This window comes from Eubalaena glacialis, chromosome 2, assembly GCF_028564815.1.
Source record: "Eubalaena glacialis isolate mEubGla1 chromosome 2, mEubGla1.1.hap2.+ XY, whole genome shotgun sequence".
Classification (NCBI taxonomy): domain Eukaryota; kingdom Metazoa; phylum Chordata; class Mammalia; order Artiodactyla; family Balaenidae; genus Eubalaena; species Eubalaena glacialis.
In genome coordinates this window covers 50,280,714-50,299,678 of record NC_083717.1, presented here as the reverse complement: position 1 = coordinate 50,299,678, position 18,965 = coordinate 50,280,714, and the positions used below count along the sequence as shown (strand labels likewise).

Below are 18,965 nucleotides of genomic sequence, written 5' to 3'. Positions count from 1 at the left end.
CTTTCTCCTGGCTGCTTTAGATGTATGCTAATTTGCAGATTGTCTGTATTAATCAAAAAGCAAAACATGCCCCTTACGAAGGGGCAGAGCCACGTGGCCGCTGCACCTCTGCTCCCATATGCACCGTGAGACTTGAAAGCCAGCCAGGGTTTGAAAGTATTGGATTGGGATAATGTTATTTTTAAAAAACACCTGGCTAATTTAATATGAAGTGTTTACACTTCACTTTTCTGGCAGTGGGTTTTCTATGTAGGTGGTGGAAGATTTCCTGTTAAGTTTTGTAACTTCCAGGGGAGGAGAGTTGCATGTGTGCCCTCTGTGGTCACAGCGACATGAAGGGGATTTCTTAATCCACTGTCATTACCGTGGGCGTAGGTGGATATGGGCTATTGCAGAAGGCGTCCTTTCAACCCCTGGACTGTTGCAAGTTCACAGGTATGTTAATGAAAATTATTCGAATGGCCTTTTTAGGAATTCCAAATACTGAGTCTTGAAGAAAGATCGTCTTTCCCCCCCTGAATGTGTGCTCCGGTTGGAATTGCTGTCTACAGTACCTCGTGGGTGAAACGGATATTTCGAGCATGACTGAGCTTATTAAGAGCCTGAGGCACTTCCTTTACCAGGGGTTTAGAAATTTCAAAGGATGGGGGTTGGGGAGAGAGGAATTATGAGCATGTGATGTAGAGCTGGCAGGAGGATGGAAGCAACAGGTTCAGAATTTATCTTCTGTGCTCCTGCAGGGCTCTGGCGTGGGCTGAGGATGGGAATTCAGGAAGATAAGGTCTTACCATCTGTGGAGCAAGAGAAAGTGGATTTGGGGGAAAGTTTAGATGTTTTTGTTTAGGTGGGGGTGGGGGGAGTGCAGGGTGGGGTGAAAATACATTTAATAGGTTTTACTTAGACTGGGAGAGGTATGTTTGTGCAGTGGGAGACACGTGCAATTAGGAGGAAAGTACCTGAACAGACAGTTTCAGAACTGGAAAATGCGGAACAAATCCACTCCAACATTTCTGGTAGTATCGAAGGGGATTTGTGGGTGGATTATGGCAAGGGGTCCTGTGCTTTTAAGGTTGAGAGATACTTCTCTCTTCTGGGGAGTGTGTGTGTTCGGTTGCGGGGGGGTGGGAATATCACATCACAGGGAGACTGGAGCCCTGGGTTTGGAGTTCTGGGACCCAGGTACTGGCATCAGTTCTTTGGGCTGAAGCCAAATGAAGCTGGAGACATTGCTCTGTGCTCCGAATTCTTGGGCTGCTTTCAGCTCCAGCAAACAATGATGACTCCTTCCTCTGGGCGTTCGTCTTTTCAGAGATGCTCCCAGCTCAGTTGGGAAGCAAAACAAAGTCATGAGGCGCAGACTGGGAGTGGGGTGTGAGCCTTAGGTGAGGGGTCCTCCTGGGTGAATGGGAAACTGAGAGGTCTTTGCCTTCCTCCAAGCCATCCACTTAGTAAGCACTGCACAGAGCCTGGCTCGCCTTGATGAACAAACGCTGACTTCAGTTTTTACCCTGGGTTTCAGGTCACTCCGATTGTTTGCAAAACATGTTCTTTTTTTGTCATTTGCCAGCACTTGTTCTCTCTGTGAGTAAAACACAAACGTCCTGAGGGATGTCGTGCATGCCAGTTTGCAGCCAGGGCCGCGCGGCTTCCGCACCCTGGCCTGCCAGGCCCTCTGCTCGGGGATGAGGATGCACCGGGAACTCGGGAGCCAACGGTTGTTTTGACATCAAGTTCGACGAAGTTGCTACAGAGCTTATTCCTCTGACGGAAATAACAGATAACTCTTTAACATTTTCAGATCTGTTTTCAGTTTATTCAAGTCCAGGATTTTGGGTAAGATTTTGGAAGAATAGATTTATGCTTGAGATCCTTCCTTTTTTTGTTTAAGTGACTTGGCCAGTTTGGGGTTTTACAGTATTTAGGGAAAGGGTTAAGAAGTTTACTTCGGGAAGCAGAGTCCTGTCTTCTGAAAAGTTGCTGCCTGCTGACCCCTCCGACAGCAGGCAAACCTTGCACACTCCGGTGGTGTGCCAAGCATGTGCGTCACAGGCACACTCATTGGAGCTTGAGTGCAGTTGGACCCCTTTATGTTTATGGACGTTTTGTGCAAATTGCTTCAGTCTTCAAGCCAAGGGCAGAATGAAAGAATGATCCTCGGACGTAGTTTCCAAGTTTTGGGCCTCATTTATATTTTGCATTGTAGAGCTGCCCTGCTTGTTTTTTTAAAATAAAGTTAGCCCTGAGTGTTAAGTTCTTTTATCTTTCAAAGCAGATTCCTTTGAACCCTGAAAATCAGGCTATAGGATACAACAGATAATGTTCAGGAGGCAATTAAAAGATGAAGATGTGGGATGGGGGAAAGGTTGCTCAAACAGGAAGGGGAGACAGAGCCACCCACCTCGCAGCACAGGCCGGGCTTGCTGTACATGGTCTCCTTCAGCCCGGCCCTTGGTGGTCACGTTGCTTGCCATGATTTCAGGGCGAATGAGTGGCAGTGTCTGAAGGGAAAGCCTTGAAATTTCCACGCAGCGTTTCAGAGCTCACAGTAAGCTCTGTCATATTTTGCTTCACGTTTCAGCTTTCTTAGAGCCCTGAGTGATGTTGGGTGGGCCTGCAGCAATACAATTCACTTTATAATCTGGATAATGCTCTGGAAAAAAACAAATACCTAAAATCAGAAATGATACTAGATATTTTTTTTTAACATCTTCATTGGAGTATAATTGCTTTACAGTGGTGTGTTAGTTTCTGCTTTATAACAAAGTGAATCAGCTATACGTATACATATATCCCCATATCTCCTCCCTCTTGCGTCTCCCTCCCACCCTCCCTATCCCACCCCTCTAGGTGGTCACAAAGCACTGAGCTATCTATTTTACATTTGGTAGTATATATAAGTCCATGCCACTCTCTCACTTCGTCCCAGCTTACCCTTCCCCCTCCCCGTGTCCTCAAGTCCGTTCTCTACGTCTGCGTCTTTATTCCTGTCCGGCCCCTAGGTTCTTCAGAACTTTTTTTTTTTTTTAGATTCCATATATATGTGTTAGCATACGGTATTTGTTTTTCTCTTTCTGACTTACTCTGTATGACAGACTCTAGGTCCATCCACCTCACTACAAATAACTCAATTTCGTTTCTTTTTATGGCTGAGTAATACTCCATTGTAAATATGTGCCACATCTTCTTTATCCATTCATCTGTCGATGGACACTTAGGTTGCTTCCATGTCCTGGCTGTTGTAAATAGAGCTGCAATGAACATTTTGGTACATGACTCTTTTTGAATTATGGTTTTCTCAGGGTATATGCCCAGTAGTGGGATTGCTGGGTCGTATGGTAGTTCTATTTTTAGTTTTTTAAGGAACCTCCATACTGTTTTCCATAGTGGCTGTATTAATTTACATTCCCACCAACAGTGCAAGAGTGTTCCCTTTTCTCCACACCCTCTCCAGCATTTATTATTTGTAGATTTTTTGATGATGGCCATTCTGACTGGTGTGAGGTGATACCTCATTGTAGTTTTGATTTGCATTTCTCTAATGATTAGTGATGTTGAGCATCCTTTCATGTGTTTGTTGGCAATCTGTGTATCTTCTTTGGAGAAATGTCTATTTAGGTCTTCCACCCATTTTTGGATTGGGTTGTTTGTTTTTTTGATATTGAGCTGCATGAGCTGCTTGTATATTTTGGAGATTAATCCTTTGTCAGTTGCTTCATTTGCAAATATTTTCTCCCATTCTGAGGGTTGTCTTTGATACTAGATATTTAATGGTTCAGAGAGCAAATAAAAATTCACTCTCAGATGTTTTTTCGTTAATTGGAACAGGCAGAGGGTACCTACCTGTGAGCCCAACTCTAGTGGGCTGAAATACTGAAATACTCTTTCAACTAGCATTTTACACGGGAGATACCTGTGTTGGCACTTAAGTTGAACTCAGTTTTACCTGTTATTTACAAAAAAGACCAAAAACCAAAAAATTCAACTCTTACGGTTTAAAAAATGGGGAGGAGTCTTAAACTTTGGACTCCTTCAGTCACCCTTTCTGAAGTATTGAATCCGGGTTTTTCTTGGTTGAAATGGAGGAAATGATGGTTTCCAACATGATTGATTGTCAAGATGGAATTTTAGCACTTTGCATGCACTCTGGCAAGGTTCATAACATTCTTATCAAATGTGCTGCCCCACCACTGCCTCCACCACCCACAAAAATAAAAACTAAACAAAATATAAATACGAACCAACAGAATTCTGTGAGAACAGCAAGTTTTGTTTTGTTCTGTTTAATAGTAATCTTTGCAAGGACATTCCAACATTTTACATTTGTGTGCTTTTCCGAGGCACTTTGGAATCCTGAAATAGATTAAATGTAAGTTCCGTGAATTTGAGGGTGTAGGTGTTCTATGGTCCAGTTCTCCAAAAACTGATTCTCATAAGGTTTGTGTGGTAATTCTGTTAACCAGAATGTACGATTACCTGGGATACCCTGTTCCCCCTTCTCTCCCTATAACAGAGTCTACTGTACTTTGAAAGTCTAGTGGATCTTCTGTGGTTTCTCCACAGTAGTAAAAATAATTTAACTTCAGGAAATGGGGCCAGCAATCAGATTAGATAGCGGAAAAGAATAATGTGGCATTCTAGCATAGCATATACTCTGAAATATATGTTTACAAGTCCAAAAGTGTGCCATTAGGAAGTAACAAGATCAAAGGAAAAACGACCAGAGAGGCTGGAGGGTAATAAATCACTCGAAAGTTGTGATCTGTAGTGGTTGCTATTCATGCTCCTTGGATAGATTTAATTACAGAAGGACGGGGGGAGGGCTGGGCAGGCATTTTTCTCTCTAGTCACCTAAAAAAATTTTGCGAGGCACAATGCCATGTTTAAAAAGCATAGACATCTTTAAGGGCTCAAACAAATTTAAATATATGGTCAAAACTTAAGCTCCCAAGAAGAAAATGGACCAAAGACATTAAGAGGCAGTTCATTCAAGAGGTACTGCAGGGGCTTCCCTGGTGGCGCAGTGGTTGAGAATCTGCCTGCCAATGCAGGGAACACGGGTTCGAGCCCTGGTCTGGGAGGATCCCACATGCCGCAGAGCAACTAGGCCCGTGAGCCACAACTACTGAGCCTGCGCGTCTGGAGCCTGTGCTCCGCAACAAGAGAGGCCGCGATAGTGAGAGGCCCGTGCACCGCGATGAAGAGTGGCCCCCGCTTGCCACAACTAGAGAAAGCCCTCGCACAGAAACGAAGACCCAACACAGCCAAAAATAAATAAATAAATTAATTAATTAATTTAAAAACTACCCCAAAAAATTGACCCATGACCTAAATAAAAAAAAAAAAAAAAAAGAGGTACTGCAATGGCAGCTGGTGGGTGGGGGTGGGGGGAATCCAGGTGACCCAAGGGACCCAACTTTACTAGCAGCCACAGAACTGAGATGAGATACCATTTCCCCTTCTGACATTACGAAAGAAAGAAAATAATGCGATCAGGGGCCATTTCCCCCTCTTTTTATGGAGGTGTACCCCCATAGAGGCTGTAGCAAAGAAAGTACTATGGTCTCCATTTTTTTTTTTTTCAAAAGGGGTTTCTGAAGGGGCTTTGCAAAATTGTGAGGTCATTGGCCAGGTGTGTATCCTCCCAAGGAGGCAGCTTTGGAGGAGTTTGTTCAACACTTGTGAAGAGGCTGCACCACAATTCATCTACGTGTACAGGTGTGCATGTACAAATCTAGATTCCGCACATACTGTAAAAATCTGCCTCCGTAGAGAGCTCACTATTTTATCAGTGTCTCCTGGTAAATGGTTCTGTTATTGTCGACAAAATTTTATCCATAACATTGCTGGTTTCTAAATAGTAGTTTCCCTGTGAGTGGCTGCCTTCATTTGATTCATTTAAATTATGTTGACATAAATATTTATGTATGTGGAAAGGGGCTTTTGCATGTGTTGTTGAAGCATCGCACCTTTTGGACTAACAATATCTACCAAAATAAATAGGCAGAAGGGAAGTGTGTAGCCACAGCCATATAGCATGGAGCTCCTCACGGGCATGTGTGGTAGGCAGACTGTCAGTAGCAATGATACTGGTCAACACCAGCAAGGCGTGTAATTGCCCAGAAATGGGCCCTAACACCGGTTTTAAGAGATGCAGCCAAAACCACAAAGCTGGAGGCCTCTCCCTCTGAGCTTGGTCTCCACTTGGACGAAACAGCCCCCAATTTGTCCCTACGGGACACAGGCCTGCCTTGTTTGGAAATCAGCAAAGTTTAGGAGCCCACAATACCTCTCATAACTCTGTGTACAGTAACAGAGAGTGGAAATAGGGCTGTGAGCATGAACAAGCAGACAAGTTATAAATATAGAATACTCTCTCAATTCCTCTTCAGTTAGTCATGAGGGACAGTGTGAGTTTTATAAACTTATAAGGAATATACAAACAGTTCCAAATTTAAAATAACTTGGAGTAATTTTTAAGTGTGTGAAAAGAATATTTTTTCCACCCTGTCCATTTAAGCATCTGTGACAGCCAGTAGTAAGTGATTGCTGTCCTTATGTGCTCACGCCCGGTGGTCACAGAACTGGGGAAGAGTTTCAGAAGAACCACCCATTGTGTGGTGATGTCTCTCTTCTTCTTTTTTGAGAAAGACTCAAAAAAAGGTGGAGGAGGGGATGTGAGTTGTGTGTGAGAGACACTCTGTGTGCTCCTATGTGGAGAAGCAGGCACAGCTCCCAGAGCAGGGGTAGGTCCTGCCTGGACACCTGGAGTGCCCCCCACCCTCTTTCTTTGATTTTCCTCCCATTAGAAGTCTGTATTTCTAAAATTTTTATGTAGGCTTTGAATATGAGTTTAGAAGAAAATCTCGTTGATTTTAAAGTACATTAGGATGGTTTGATTTTCTAGAAAGAATATTCTGTTTTATAAACATAAAAGGAGTGGGAAGTCAAGTCCTCCCTCCCCTCTTAATATCTGAATTTATTCCTTTCCTTTTCCCTCACCCCCATCTATGGAGGCCCTTCTGTGATGCAGCATCAACTTCATTTGCCAGGCCCTTCTATAGAGAGTAAGATCATTAGGATATTTCATACTCCATCAGGCATAGCAGGTAAGAGGGTCACCAACTTGGGGAACCTTCCTCCACAGACTAGGTGGCTTTTCCTCTTTTTTCCTAGTATCAGAGGATGACACAATTTAGTCAGTTTGACAGGTTCAAGTCTTTCTTCCTTTAAAATAAATCCAGACCGTGAATAGATTTGGGAGTCCAAATGGGCCTTTCCATCAACTTCTGACTGATGTGCCTGTGATTTTGTCACTACACGTGAATAGAAGGACTTCAGGGCTAATGTGGCCACTTGTGGAACATGAAAGTCTAAATTTATGGAAGAAAATACAGGGGAATGAAGTACTGACACACGCCACAACACGGATGAACCTTGAAAACGTTATGCCAAGTGAAAGAAGCCAGATATAAAGGGTCACGTAGTGTATGATTCCATTTATATGAAGTGTCCAGAAGAGGCAAATCTGTAGAGACAGAAAGTAGATTACTGATTGCCTGGGGCTGAGAGGGGAAGGGGGGTGAGGGAGGTGGCTAATGGGTAAACAGTTTCTCTTTGGGGTGATGTTCGCACAACTTGGTGAATATGTTAAAAGCCTTCAATTTGTACACTTTAAATGGGTGAAATTGTGTATGAGTTATATCAGTAAAGCTGCTATAAAAATTGTGAAGGAAGAAAAAAATCACAACACCCACAGTAACCAAAACCAGCAGCTTAGCCAAAGGAAGATTCCTGGACTGCCCTCTGCTTTTCACTTAGCTTTTGGTGTTAATTGTAATCCTGCATTGAGTCTTTGCATTGATGGCTGCTCTTTCTTTACTCTTACTAATTAGCTATTGACATTTTTATTTAATAATGGTGTCCTGTATAACTTTCCTCCTGGTTTCTTAGTTGCCTTTTTTCTTTTTCTTCTGTTTTCTCAATAGTCTGCCCAGCACTGCTTATTAGATCCTGGAGACTTCAGTGACCCAATGGGTACTTTCTGTAGGCGATCATTTATTTTGCTCATTAATGAAATCTTCACAGATGCCTTTAGTAGCCAGTATGAAACGTTTTCCCAAACGTCGTAGCTTATCTTGTGCGCCTTGTATACAAGTCATTAGGGATCTACTTGGAACTTGGCTATTTCTGTGAGCCTAGATTATATTTGTTTATGTGCCAAACCAAGGGGAAGGCACAGAACAGTTTTTTCTTCTCCTTCATGACCAAGGTTGCAGTCTTGCTGAGACATAGGAATTGGTGAAGAGAATGAACTCTGGTTTATCTAATCTCATGAGTAAGACTTGTTTGGGTGAAAAGGGTTCTGTGGGTCATTGAGTCTCCCTGGGTCTGGCTGGTCTGGCTCCTGATAGCATAGTCACTTATATATAGTTGCCTTTGCCCCACAGAATGCACCCTAAGTGTCTTCCACTACAGGAGCTGCTGCTTCACTATTGCAACTAAGCGGTGACCGTTGCTGATAAACTCGACAGGGCTTAGCCTTGCTGGAAGAATGTCCTTGAGGGTTCTATTTGCTGTAACTCAATAAATAAAGAAAGCTTAGTGGGTACATGCGATCTCCTTAATATCGCCTTGACGCTTTACCCTTTTCCAGAGCATCATGTTTTGTGAGTTTTGTCCTTCCTCCAGACTAAGTGGTTCACCTCAGGGAGAAGAAAAGGATGTTGGGACTGGTGATTTATTTTTTCCTGATGGATGCAGGCTTACAGAGAAAAGTGGCATGAGAAGAACTCCCTAGCCCTTTGCTTTTGGGCAGCAGAGCCTGGCTAAAACATCATGCCACCATGGAGCAGAGCAGGGGAAGAGCCTGTGACCCAGTCAGATAGATCTGGGTTTGAAGCCCAGGTTTACAGCTTAACAGTTATTCACTTGGACAATTAATAGCCCTGGACAATTATTAAATCTCTGTGACTCCATGTGGGCATCTACAAATGAGGATAATGATACTGACCCCATATAATTATTAACATTAAGTTAAACAATAGGTATAAGATTGAGTCCTGTATTTAGACTCAAATTGCATTCAAGAAGGAGAGACTCCAGCAGTTATTGTGAAAGGAGGACAGGAATGGTAGGTGATTAGAAGGTCGGAATGAGCTAGCTCAGTGTGACAGTGGGAGTTATCTCAAAGGTCATACAGAGAGCCCCTGGGTGTGCTGCCTTGGTCATGGAAGACCACCACTGGTCTCAGTGTCCTCGTATTCCACACTGTGGAGACTACTTCTGCAGTGTTAGGGTAGATTGGGGACAGGTGTTAAGGAGCAGTGATGTTCATATACGTTGCATGAGCTGTGGCTTGAGTATTGCCTTCAGAAGGAGGCAGGGATCACCGTCTTGGAATTTTGAGTCTGAGCAGTTGGAAGTCTGACGTGTGCAAGAAACCATCCACCTCCCCTGAGTATCAGACACCTGAACGAGGCCTGGGGAGAGCACCATTCTGGGTGTGGGTAAGGAGGAACTTGGTCAAGATGGGTGCCATCCGGCAGTATGGCACTTTCTCTAAGGGAAAGAGCTTCCTTCAACGATGCTTTAAGGCTCACCTAGGTTTTTGAAGAGCAGCACCTCAGGCATGGGATGATGACCTCTTAACTTCCTTTCAACTCTGAGGATCCAGGGTTCGATGAAAGGCAGAACATGGCTGCAGAAGTCCTGGTTGCATTTGAACTGGGGCAGATCTAAGGGTCCTGGGAGCTTCTTGCAAGAGGGTCTCTGCTCCTGCAAGTTCTGAAGTGTCCCTGCCACCCCACAGCCCCTCAAAAGAATGTGAAGGTTGAAGAAGACAGGTGATGGGAGGCGAGTGATGAGGAGGGAAAGTATGTCACTCCTGCCCCCTCTACGTACCCCAGTATTGCAGAAAGTCCATCTGCTGACACATTCTTGTGTCAGGACCCTTCCTCTTAGGAAGGAAGCTGACTCAAAACTGAGTCTTGGAAACCCCTTCAAAGATCGCAAGGAGGAACTCGTCCGTACACTCTGGTCTTGGGAGAAAATGAGCGCTTTCAGGCTCACTACATTAATAGGTTCGGGAACCGTGGCCCCCCTTTTACTAACCAGCCTCTCCAGGCTCACCGAGAGCTCTGTTCTGGGACCTTTCTGCGTGCCCCTGGGTGACTTCCCCAAACTCTGTTGCTGGCGCTAACCCTTTCTGCTTCGAACAGAGAAACTGAAGTATCTTCAGGTTCTAACCATTACATTGTCTCTTAGTCTGGCCACTACTGTGGTATTAATAGAATGTTTTCTCCTACACAGGAGGTGGTTTCTTTTGGCTTTGAAAAGAGAAATGTTGTTGCAGATGCAACTTTCCTTTCTGAATGTTTAAGATACCAGGGTTACCACTAAATTCGGCTTAATGGCTATAGTTTTCCAGGCAGAAGCCAGTTGAAGTTGTTGGAAACTCCGCCTGGGATTTCTAGGCAGTGGTTCTCTGGAGTTTTACAGTAGCAGTTTCTCAAGATGTCAAGAAACTTGACAGATTCTTCTTGTCTTCTTTTTGAGAAAATTGTGCTTTACTCATTATATATATGTATGATTTATAAATATATATACACATTCATACATATGCGTGTGAGTGGAGCTCACACACAGTTGTGCCAGGTTTATTTTCGTTTTATTTCATGGGTCTAAGCATTTTCGTGTAAGCTTGCTTTTCCATCCTAGCTGACGTATTTAGAGAACTCCAGACTAATACACTGGGGTGAAATGTAGCTTCTCCCTGAGCCTGAGAAGCCTCGCTGCTCCTCACCTCTCTGCCCCTTTGATGAGTGTCTCCGCTTGGAGTGATGGGTCGGGAGGAATGTGTGTGCATGAGATCAAAAGGCAGGAGAGATCGAAGATTATTTCACAGGATGAAATGCCGTGGGCTCCCTGGCCTGAGGTGGGTTTTCCCTGACCCCTCTGCAGTCCATCATGGCTCCTGGAGATGGGATACCCTTTCTGTCCAACTGGAACATCCAACCAAGGTGGTTCACCCACCTTCTTTGCCGAAAGGACCAGCGTGGAGCTCCAAAAGGAGCAGGGCCTGCAGGCTTCAGAAGCAGCCCTGAAGGCGAGGCTCTCTTTCAGCACTGGTTGATTTGATGATCAAAGAGAAAGCAGTGGGGCCCAACCTCCTCTTTAGGTCCTTGGTATGATGTTTGTGTGGCTTATAAGAAGAATTCCATAAATATATTATTATCATTACTTAAGCCTGAACTTTGTCTGTCAAGGAGGGTGGCAGGGAGGGGTAGCAACATGGGACCCAGAATTCACAGGTGAATATATGGAAATCCACTTGAGTGGGTTATTTTAAAAGAGTGGAGGTATATGAAAGGAGCAGGGACTCTAGTGGGTGCTGCCGGGCCCCCATGGGTGGTGGCAGCCTGGGGATTCTGTCCTGGGTCCTGTTGGCGCTCCTCAGATGTCCCTCCCTCCCGGTCTCCTCTGCATCTGTCTGCTGACCACGCCCCATGATGTTACATCCATGCAGCCCATGCCAGGCATTTACATTTGGACGTGTGCAGAAAACAGCACATCCCGAACAGAACCAATCTCTCTCTACTCCTGCTGGGGGAAAAAAAAAAGTAATTCACCACATGAATCTGCCTGCTTTTCCCCATCTGTGCTGCTGCCCCCTTAGTCTGGGCTGCTGTCGGTGCTCGCAGAGATGGCGACCGTGGCCCTGCAGGTCATCCTTCCATTTTCTTTTCCACTTAACAGCCAGAGTGATCCTTCTAAAATGCATATCTGCTCATGTGACTCCTTTTTTAAAATCCTCAAACAGCATCTCTTTTCTCTTAAGAATGTGCCAAACTCCTATCCATGGGTTGAAAGGCCCTTCTTGTGGCTCTCTGCCTCCGTCTCCCCATCTTTCCTCCCAATCTCCCCCACCCACCCAGGTCCCAAAGCCTGGGTCCTGCAGTCATGCCGAGTCTGGTTCTCTGCCCTCGCTCCCCGTCAGCCCTGCCATCACCCCCATGCACCTGCTAGCTCCTACTGGCCTTTCAAGCCGGGTCCTGGTGGTCCCTTCCCCTGGGAAACCCTCCTTACTGGGCCTTTGCTTGCCCCCCTCATATTCCCACTGCTCGTCCTCAGGGGCTGGGCTGTCTTACCTGCTGAGCCTGCAGGACCGGGCCTAGGGCCTGGCTGATGTATTTAACAGTCAGAGGAGCCTTTCTCATCCTCAGCTGTGGCTCAGTGCTCTCTGGAGGAGAATGCCCACAGCCTTGGGTAGACTTCTGGCTGTGCTTGGGGGGTGGGGGGCTGCTGTGAGTTCAGTTGACCCAGCTGGGGTTTCCCTCCCTCTCCTCCCCTGCACCCCACAGTGTCTGATGGAATCAGTTTCTCTCCTGGCCGGGCAAGAAAACCACAAAATCTCTCTGGACCACATGTCTCTCTGATGTACTTGGGAAGTCAAAGTGTGCTTTCCTGGAGTTAGCAGCAGTTCACCTTAATGCATAGTGTTGCCTGTCTCTTAGGAAAGGCACCCTCTTTTTATGTGGAACAGTGATGTGTCCCTTAGGGTACCCAGAAGTACCTGAGAGGACCCTATACCAGCCTGTATTTTGATTCAGAAGCTTGACCTTATTTCAACATCCATGAACTGGTTCTATCCTTTAGAAATTATTTGGGATATGTAAAATAGATAGCTAGTGGGAAGCAGCCACGTAGCACAGGGAGATCAGCTCGGTGCTTTGTGTCCACCTAGAGGGGTGGGATAGGGAGGGTGGGAGGGAGACGCAAGAGGGAGGAGATACGGGGATATATGTATACGTATAGCTGATTCACTTTGTTATACAGCAGAAACTAACACAACAATGTAAAGCAATTGTACTCCAATAAAGATGTTTAAAAAAAAAAAAGAAATTATTTGGGATAGAATGTTTGTGTTTTTTGAAGTTGTGTGGCTAAGTGGCCCCTTTCCCATTTTTTGTTCCGTGTGAAGAGGATGAGTTCTCCATCTTCTCTTCCAAAATATGCTTTTAAAAATAGTTTCTCTGAGGTAAAGATTGTTAAAGAGCTTATTGGCAAGTACAGAAAGAAAGGTTTTTAAAATCCCTAGAAAGAATTTAATAAATATAAGGACTCAAGGAAGGAGGAAGAGAGTTAAAGGTTGATGTATGTGACTTTTTTTGCTGTCCCCCAAAATGAAGAAAATGAGCTTTTAAATACAGTGCCTCATTTTTATGGGATTGTGACCCTGAACGAATCCTTTTAGTGTAGATGTGGGACCTGTCGTTAGCTTTTCCAACAGTTTACATAGGTGTTTGTTGTTATTATTGGTCATTGTAAAAATTCCAATGAATAGAAAGATCTCATGGGCAAAATCAATTTGCTTTCCCCCCTGTGTATTTGTTAATTTATAGCACCTTCCATTTTCCTTTTATTTTTAAAAGTAGAAATGCCTTTCATCATGCTAGGTGTGCTCCTTATTCATGGAAGCCAGGGAAGAAGTTCCCTTCCTTTCTCCCTTAGCTCTGTAATTGGAAATTTGGTAACTGTACTAAATTTTAAGTTTTGGCACTCGTGTGGAGCAGCCATCCGTCTGCTGGCGAGACACACTGCCCGGGGCTTTTCAAGAAATCCCTTAATAGTCCTGAACACTAATAATATTTATATACATTGAGATGAGGCAAAATTTACAGCGGGCTTCTGGGGCTGGCTCCAGGACTCTCTAATCCTGAACTTCCGCGGGCTCCCCTGCCTCCCTCCCAGAGTCTTCTCAGGTCGTGCTGCAGCCAGGGGAACACTGGCTTCCATCCCTGGGGTTTGTCCTCCAGCAAATAGTCATCTTTCTCTCCCTCTCCCCATCACACGCCTTTTTTTATTCCCCCAAAGCATTTGATACATGTATGTGCACAGTTGCATCATGTGATGTAGAAGATTTGTGATCTTGATTTGTGATCCCTTTAAGAGGAATTGTTCCATCTTTAAAGAATAGGATTTTACCTAATTTAAGCTTTACTGAAATTCCTTCTGAAATAGCTCCTATTGCTGAAACAAAACCCTAATTCCCTAGCCTGTGTGCTGCTTGTTGCAAGAACAGACTGACAGTGCAATTCTGGTAATGCACCTCCGGAGGGGGCGGTGGGGGGGCGGTTTGCAATGGACCACTGCCCAGAGATGCTGTTTCAGTGGAATGGGGAATGGAATGCAAAACATATCTACAGATATTTTGTCAGGTTTTTTTTTTCTTTCTCGTACTGGAAATGCCCAACATTTATGTTTGAGTCTAAGCAAGTGCACAGGGGCATTTTTCTATTCTTTTAAATGCTCTTAGTTTTTAATACTACATTAATAGCTTTTTAATATTGATGTCTGCTACTCGTCATTTTATATAGCATTTTATTTAAATTGTAAGCAAGGAAAGAAGGGTTTTACAAGTAGATATTGTTCCCAGTTAGTCTCTGATGATGATCGTAAGATTCTTAATCAATTTTCCTTCCTCCAAACACAAAGCCTGGTGGTGGCTGATGGCTGATGAGCAGTTCCGGGGACTTCAGTGCTCTGAATGGGGTGTGTGCTCAATCGGCAGGTTTGTGATGTGACACCGTGAGCATGGTTTCTACAGCTAGTTTCATTTTAACTATGTGAACCTCACAGATCTATTATATTACATGAACTTTGTAGGGACAACATAACATTTCTCCTCTGGCTTCATCCCTCTTCTTTTAGCTCTGCCCCCTCTGGTCATCATAAGCCTCTGTGTTGCTGCCAGATGACCTTTCTAATATGAAAATTAGACCACATTGCTCTCCTGCCCAAAAGCTTCAGTGATGCCCATTGTCCACCAAAGAGCCGAAACCCCTCAGACAGGCCTACAATGCTTCTTTGAGCTGCCCCCCTCCTCTCTCCCAGCATCACCTGTTACTGGACCCCTGCCATCTTCATGAGCACCCAGTTCTCCCACCCCAGCAGCTCAGTTGCTTTTACACACGTTTACATGTGATTTCATCTGTGTTATTCTTATCCTCCTCAGCTTTCAGCTTTCAGCTCCAGCCTCCACACCTCTGTGAAGCATTCCCGGGAACCCAGGTGCCCAGGGCAGGCTGTGCACCACTACACACTCCTGTTCTTACCTGGTGTATTGTCCATCTCTTAAGAACAGGGTCTGGCACACAGGTGCAGCGCACATTCAATAAATAGTTGCTAAGTGGATGATTAAATGAAGGATAGGCAGACTTAAGTTCTCTGGTTTTTAGTTTAAAAACTTGAACTTAAGGGTTTGCAATTTTATTGTTTCTTTAGATCTTGGGCATTGAAGTTACTTCTGTAATGGATATATTTGAACTTAAATAGTCATTTAATCTATGTGATTATTAGATTAAGTGTGAAATTTGAGAGTAAAGTGTGTGTGGTGTGTGTGTGTGCATTTATTGCAAATACACTAAGCTTGTACATTCAAATTGGTGTTATCAACTTGAAGATGATCCCCTTGGTAGACTGTATATGTATCCCAACATTTTAGGAGCTCCTACAACAACATACCTTCTTGGTGTGACTAGAGATCTTTACTCCTTGTAATCTGTTGGGTAGATTAGTTTTTGGAAACAGGCAGAAATCATTGAGAGGCAATTCTGGTAAACAAAAATGACATAGACCAACAGGAACAGTCTTCTTCTTTGCTTATATTATACATTGGCTCTGAAGACACTTCTCAGTTGGGATTCGTTCAGTTGCATCTAACAAATAGCAGGTGCTTAAACAAGACACAAGTTTATTTCTTATTCATGTAAAGAAGTCTAGAGGTAAGCAGTCCAGGGTTAGCCTACTGGCTACGCAGTCATGAAGGACCAAGTTCCTTTTATCATGTTCCACTGTTCTTTTTTTTTTTTAATAGATTTTAATGAGTTGTTTTTTAAATTTATTTATTTATTTATTTATTTATTTATTTATTTATTTATTTATGGCTGCTTTGGGTCTTCGTTGCTGCATGTGGGCTTTCTCTAGTTGCGGCAAGTGGGGGCTACTCTTTGTTGAGATGCGTGGGCTTCTCATTGTAGTGGCTTCTCTTGTTGCGGAGCATGGGCTCTAGGCTCGTGGGCTTCAGTAGCTGTGGTACGTGGGCTCAGTCGTTGTGGCTCGCGGGCTCGGTAGTTGTGGTGCATGGGCTTAGTTGCTCAGCGGCATGTGGGATCTTCCTGGACCAGGGCTCGAACCTGTGTCCCCTGCATTGGCAGGCGGATTCTTAACCACTGCACCACCAGGGAAGCCCCTCCACTGTTCTTAATGGGTCACCTCATGGCCCAAGATGGCTGCTTGAGCTTCAGGCATTACACCTGCATTCCAGCCAGCAATGAGGAGGAAAGATGTACCCCCTCTGTTTTAAGGACTCTTCTGGGAAGTTCCACCCCAAAAGTTTTCTAGCGTCTCACTGGCTAGAACTTAGGTCACTTCTAGCTACAAGAGAGGCTGGGAGATATAATATGTAGCTGGGTGGCAAAATGCCCAATTAAAAATCAAGGTTTTATTACCAAAATAGATAAGAATAAATAATGGAAGGCTACCTCTTTGTCTCAGCCAAAAATGATCAGAGAAGAAACTTGCAAAATTATTTTAAGCCTGACAGTATCATGAGAATTTGTCTGTTTCTTCTGAGGTGATAGTATTCATTTGAATGTCCAGGTTCTCATACCTGTTTTTAAATGCACCTCTTGGCAGTAAAATAGGTACTCCTCCATGCAGCTAGTGGATGTGTAAATTGGTACCAACTTCCCAGAGGACAGTTTGAACCGGCAAGGCTAACTCTGGAAATTGATTCTACTGAAATAATTAAGAATTCTCATGAAGATTGAGTGCTCATTGTACTAATAAAATGTTGGCAATAAATGAAATGTCTAATAGTAGGAGACTGATTATAACTTACGATACACTATGTTATGGCATGCAACGCAGCTGTTAAATTATTGTCGAATTCACAGTATGTCGTGCCAAAAAATGCTTTCAGAATGACTTGATCCTTTTTTATAGATATTTATATTTATATGTGCATGCACATGCATAGGAAATGATCTGGGAGGGTCTCCATGGAGGTACTGATAAGATGACATTGTGGTCAAGCGGACTAGATATTCTATGTATTTTCTTATCTATGAGCTCTGATTTTTTCATCTTTTTTTAATTATAAAGAAAATAATAGAATCTTCACTAAATAATGCATGTCAGAGTCAATAATATACATATTTAAATAATTTTGTGTTGTTCTCCAACTCAAGGAAAAAGTAGGAAGCATATAATGCAAACCAGATTTCATATTTTGTTGACTTATACTTTATTTGCTAGTAAGGCGAACAGCCCCTAGAGTGTGATCCTTACAGCATCGCTATGGAAATAAATGCCAGCTCATCTATTTGGGACAAAAATTGTGGATCTCTTGTTTTTAGACACTGCTTTCACTTAACTTTAGCATAGAGGGGCTCAGAGTAGATAGTTTGTAATATCCTATGGTCCTCTGGGCTCGAGACACTGCCCACCCACCCACTTTCTTATATTTGAGAATTACCATCAGACATGGGGACTTCTCTGTGGTATATTAGGTTGAGATATCATTGTTTATTTGGGGTAAGACCTTTGATATGATACTAGCGTGCACAAACTTTTCTAAAGCTATTTTGTCAGCCTGAATGGTATCATCTTTAGCATATTCTAGTTTAATCATTTCAAAAATAAATGAGCATTTCTGCACACTAAGACTTTTCAAGATATTTCAATAAGGAACATACACAAAATGCAGATTAAGTAGCACATATAATGTCTTCTAAGGTAATAATAAACTGTATTGTCCACATAGGGCTTCCACGGTGTCACGCATGCCACAGGTAACCTTCCAAGATGGGTATTATTACCCCATTCTGTAGATGAGAAAAGAGAGGATCAAGGTCAAAGATGGTAAGGACTCCTCCAAGACCAAACATAGTCAAATAGGAGAGGCTAGATATTAAACCCTGCTCACCTGACTCCAAACGCAGAGTATTTGCTCCCTGCCTTAATGAAATTCTCAATATGTAATACTGTTGATTCAAGTCCAACGCCCAGTGACATTCCATTTGGGGATCGCGTGTGTGGTTGGTGGGTTGGATTGTGCCAGGTGGAGCGATCTGGCTCTTAGCCGACCTCACACCCTGCCTGTCACCCACAGTGTGCCCGAGCGCGTGCGGGAAGCGGGCATGCACGGAGAACCACGAGTGCTGCCACCCCGAGTGCCTGGGCAGCTGCAGCGCTCCCGACAACGACACGGCCTGCGTGGCCTGCCGCCACTACTACTATGCCGGTGTCTGTGTGCCCAGCTGCCCGCCCAACACCTACCGCTTCGAGGGCTGGCGTTGCGTGGACCGTGACTTCTGCGCCAACATCCCCAACGCTGAGAGCAGCGATTCCGAGGGCTTCGTGATCCACGACGGCGAGTGCATGCAGGAGTGCCCGTCGGGCTTCATCCGCAACGGCAGCCAGAGGTCAGTGTTGGGGCCCGGGGGGCAGAAAGGTTGGTGCTGCCAGTGGCTCCATCCGGGTGGGACCCTGGGGAGGTTAAGGGAGAGGGGCCACCGCAGAGGGCTGGTATAATTTCAGCTTCTGATGACTCTAAGAGCAATGGGGAGTTTTTTTGGTTTGAAAGCCTACTGCCTGGCCGTTTGGAATTAAGTACCTGATTTGTGGGCTCAGGTCCCCGGAGGTCACTGACCCCCTGTGCACATGCAGGGCTGCCACCCCAGCAGCAGGCCAGTGGGGGAGACTGTAGGTTGAGGTTTTCTCACCCCCAATGCTACTCAACACTAGACCAGTGAAGGCTTTGGGAGTGCGGGAAGGAAGACACTGCAAGCCCACCAGCATCCTTAAGGCAGTGAGCAGGCCTCCAAAGTCTCTTAGCACGGGCTCCCGTCCTGCCTGAACTAGCTGCCTCTACGAGCAAGCGGTGTGTTCCATCAGCACCTCTT

The 18,965-nt window shown here is 44.5% G+C and overlaps 1 protein-coding gene across 2 annotated transcripts in view; it reads left to right on the top strand.

Annotated features, from left to right (window-relative positions):
* Positions 1-18,965, top strand: part of IGF1R (insulin like growth factor 1 receptor) — a 305,438-nt gene that overhangs the window by 227,687 nt on the left and 58,786 nt on the right. For both annotated transcript variants that reach the window (XM_061179987.1, XM_061179986.1), the window contains exon 3: positions 18,173-18,485. In XM_061179987.1, the coding sequence (XP_061035970.1) occupies positions 18,173-18,485 (313 nt within the window). The remainder of the gene's footprint in view (positions 1-18,172; positions 18,486-18,965) is intronic.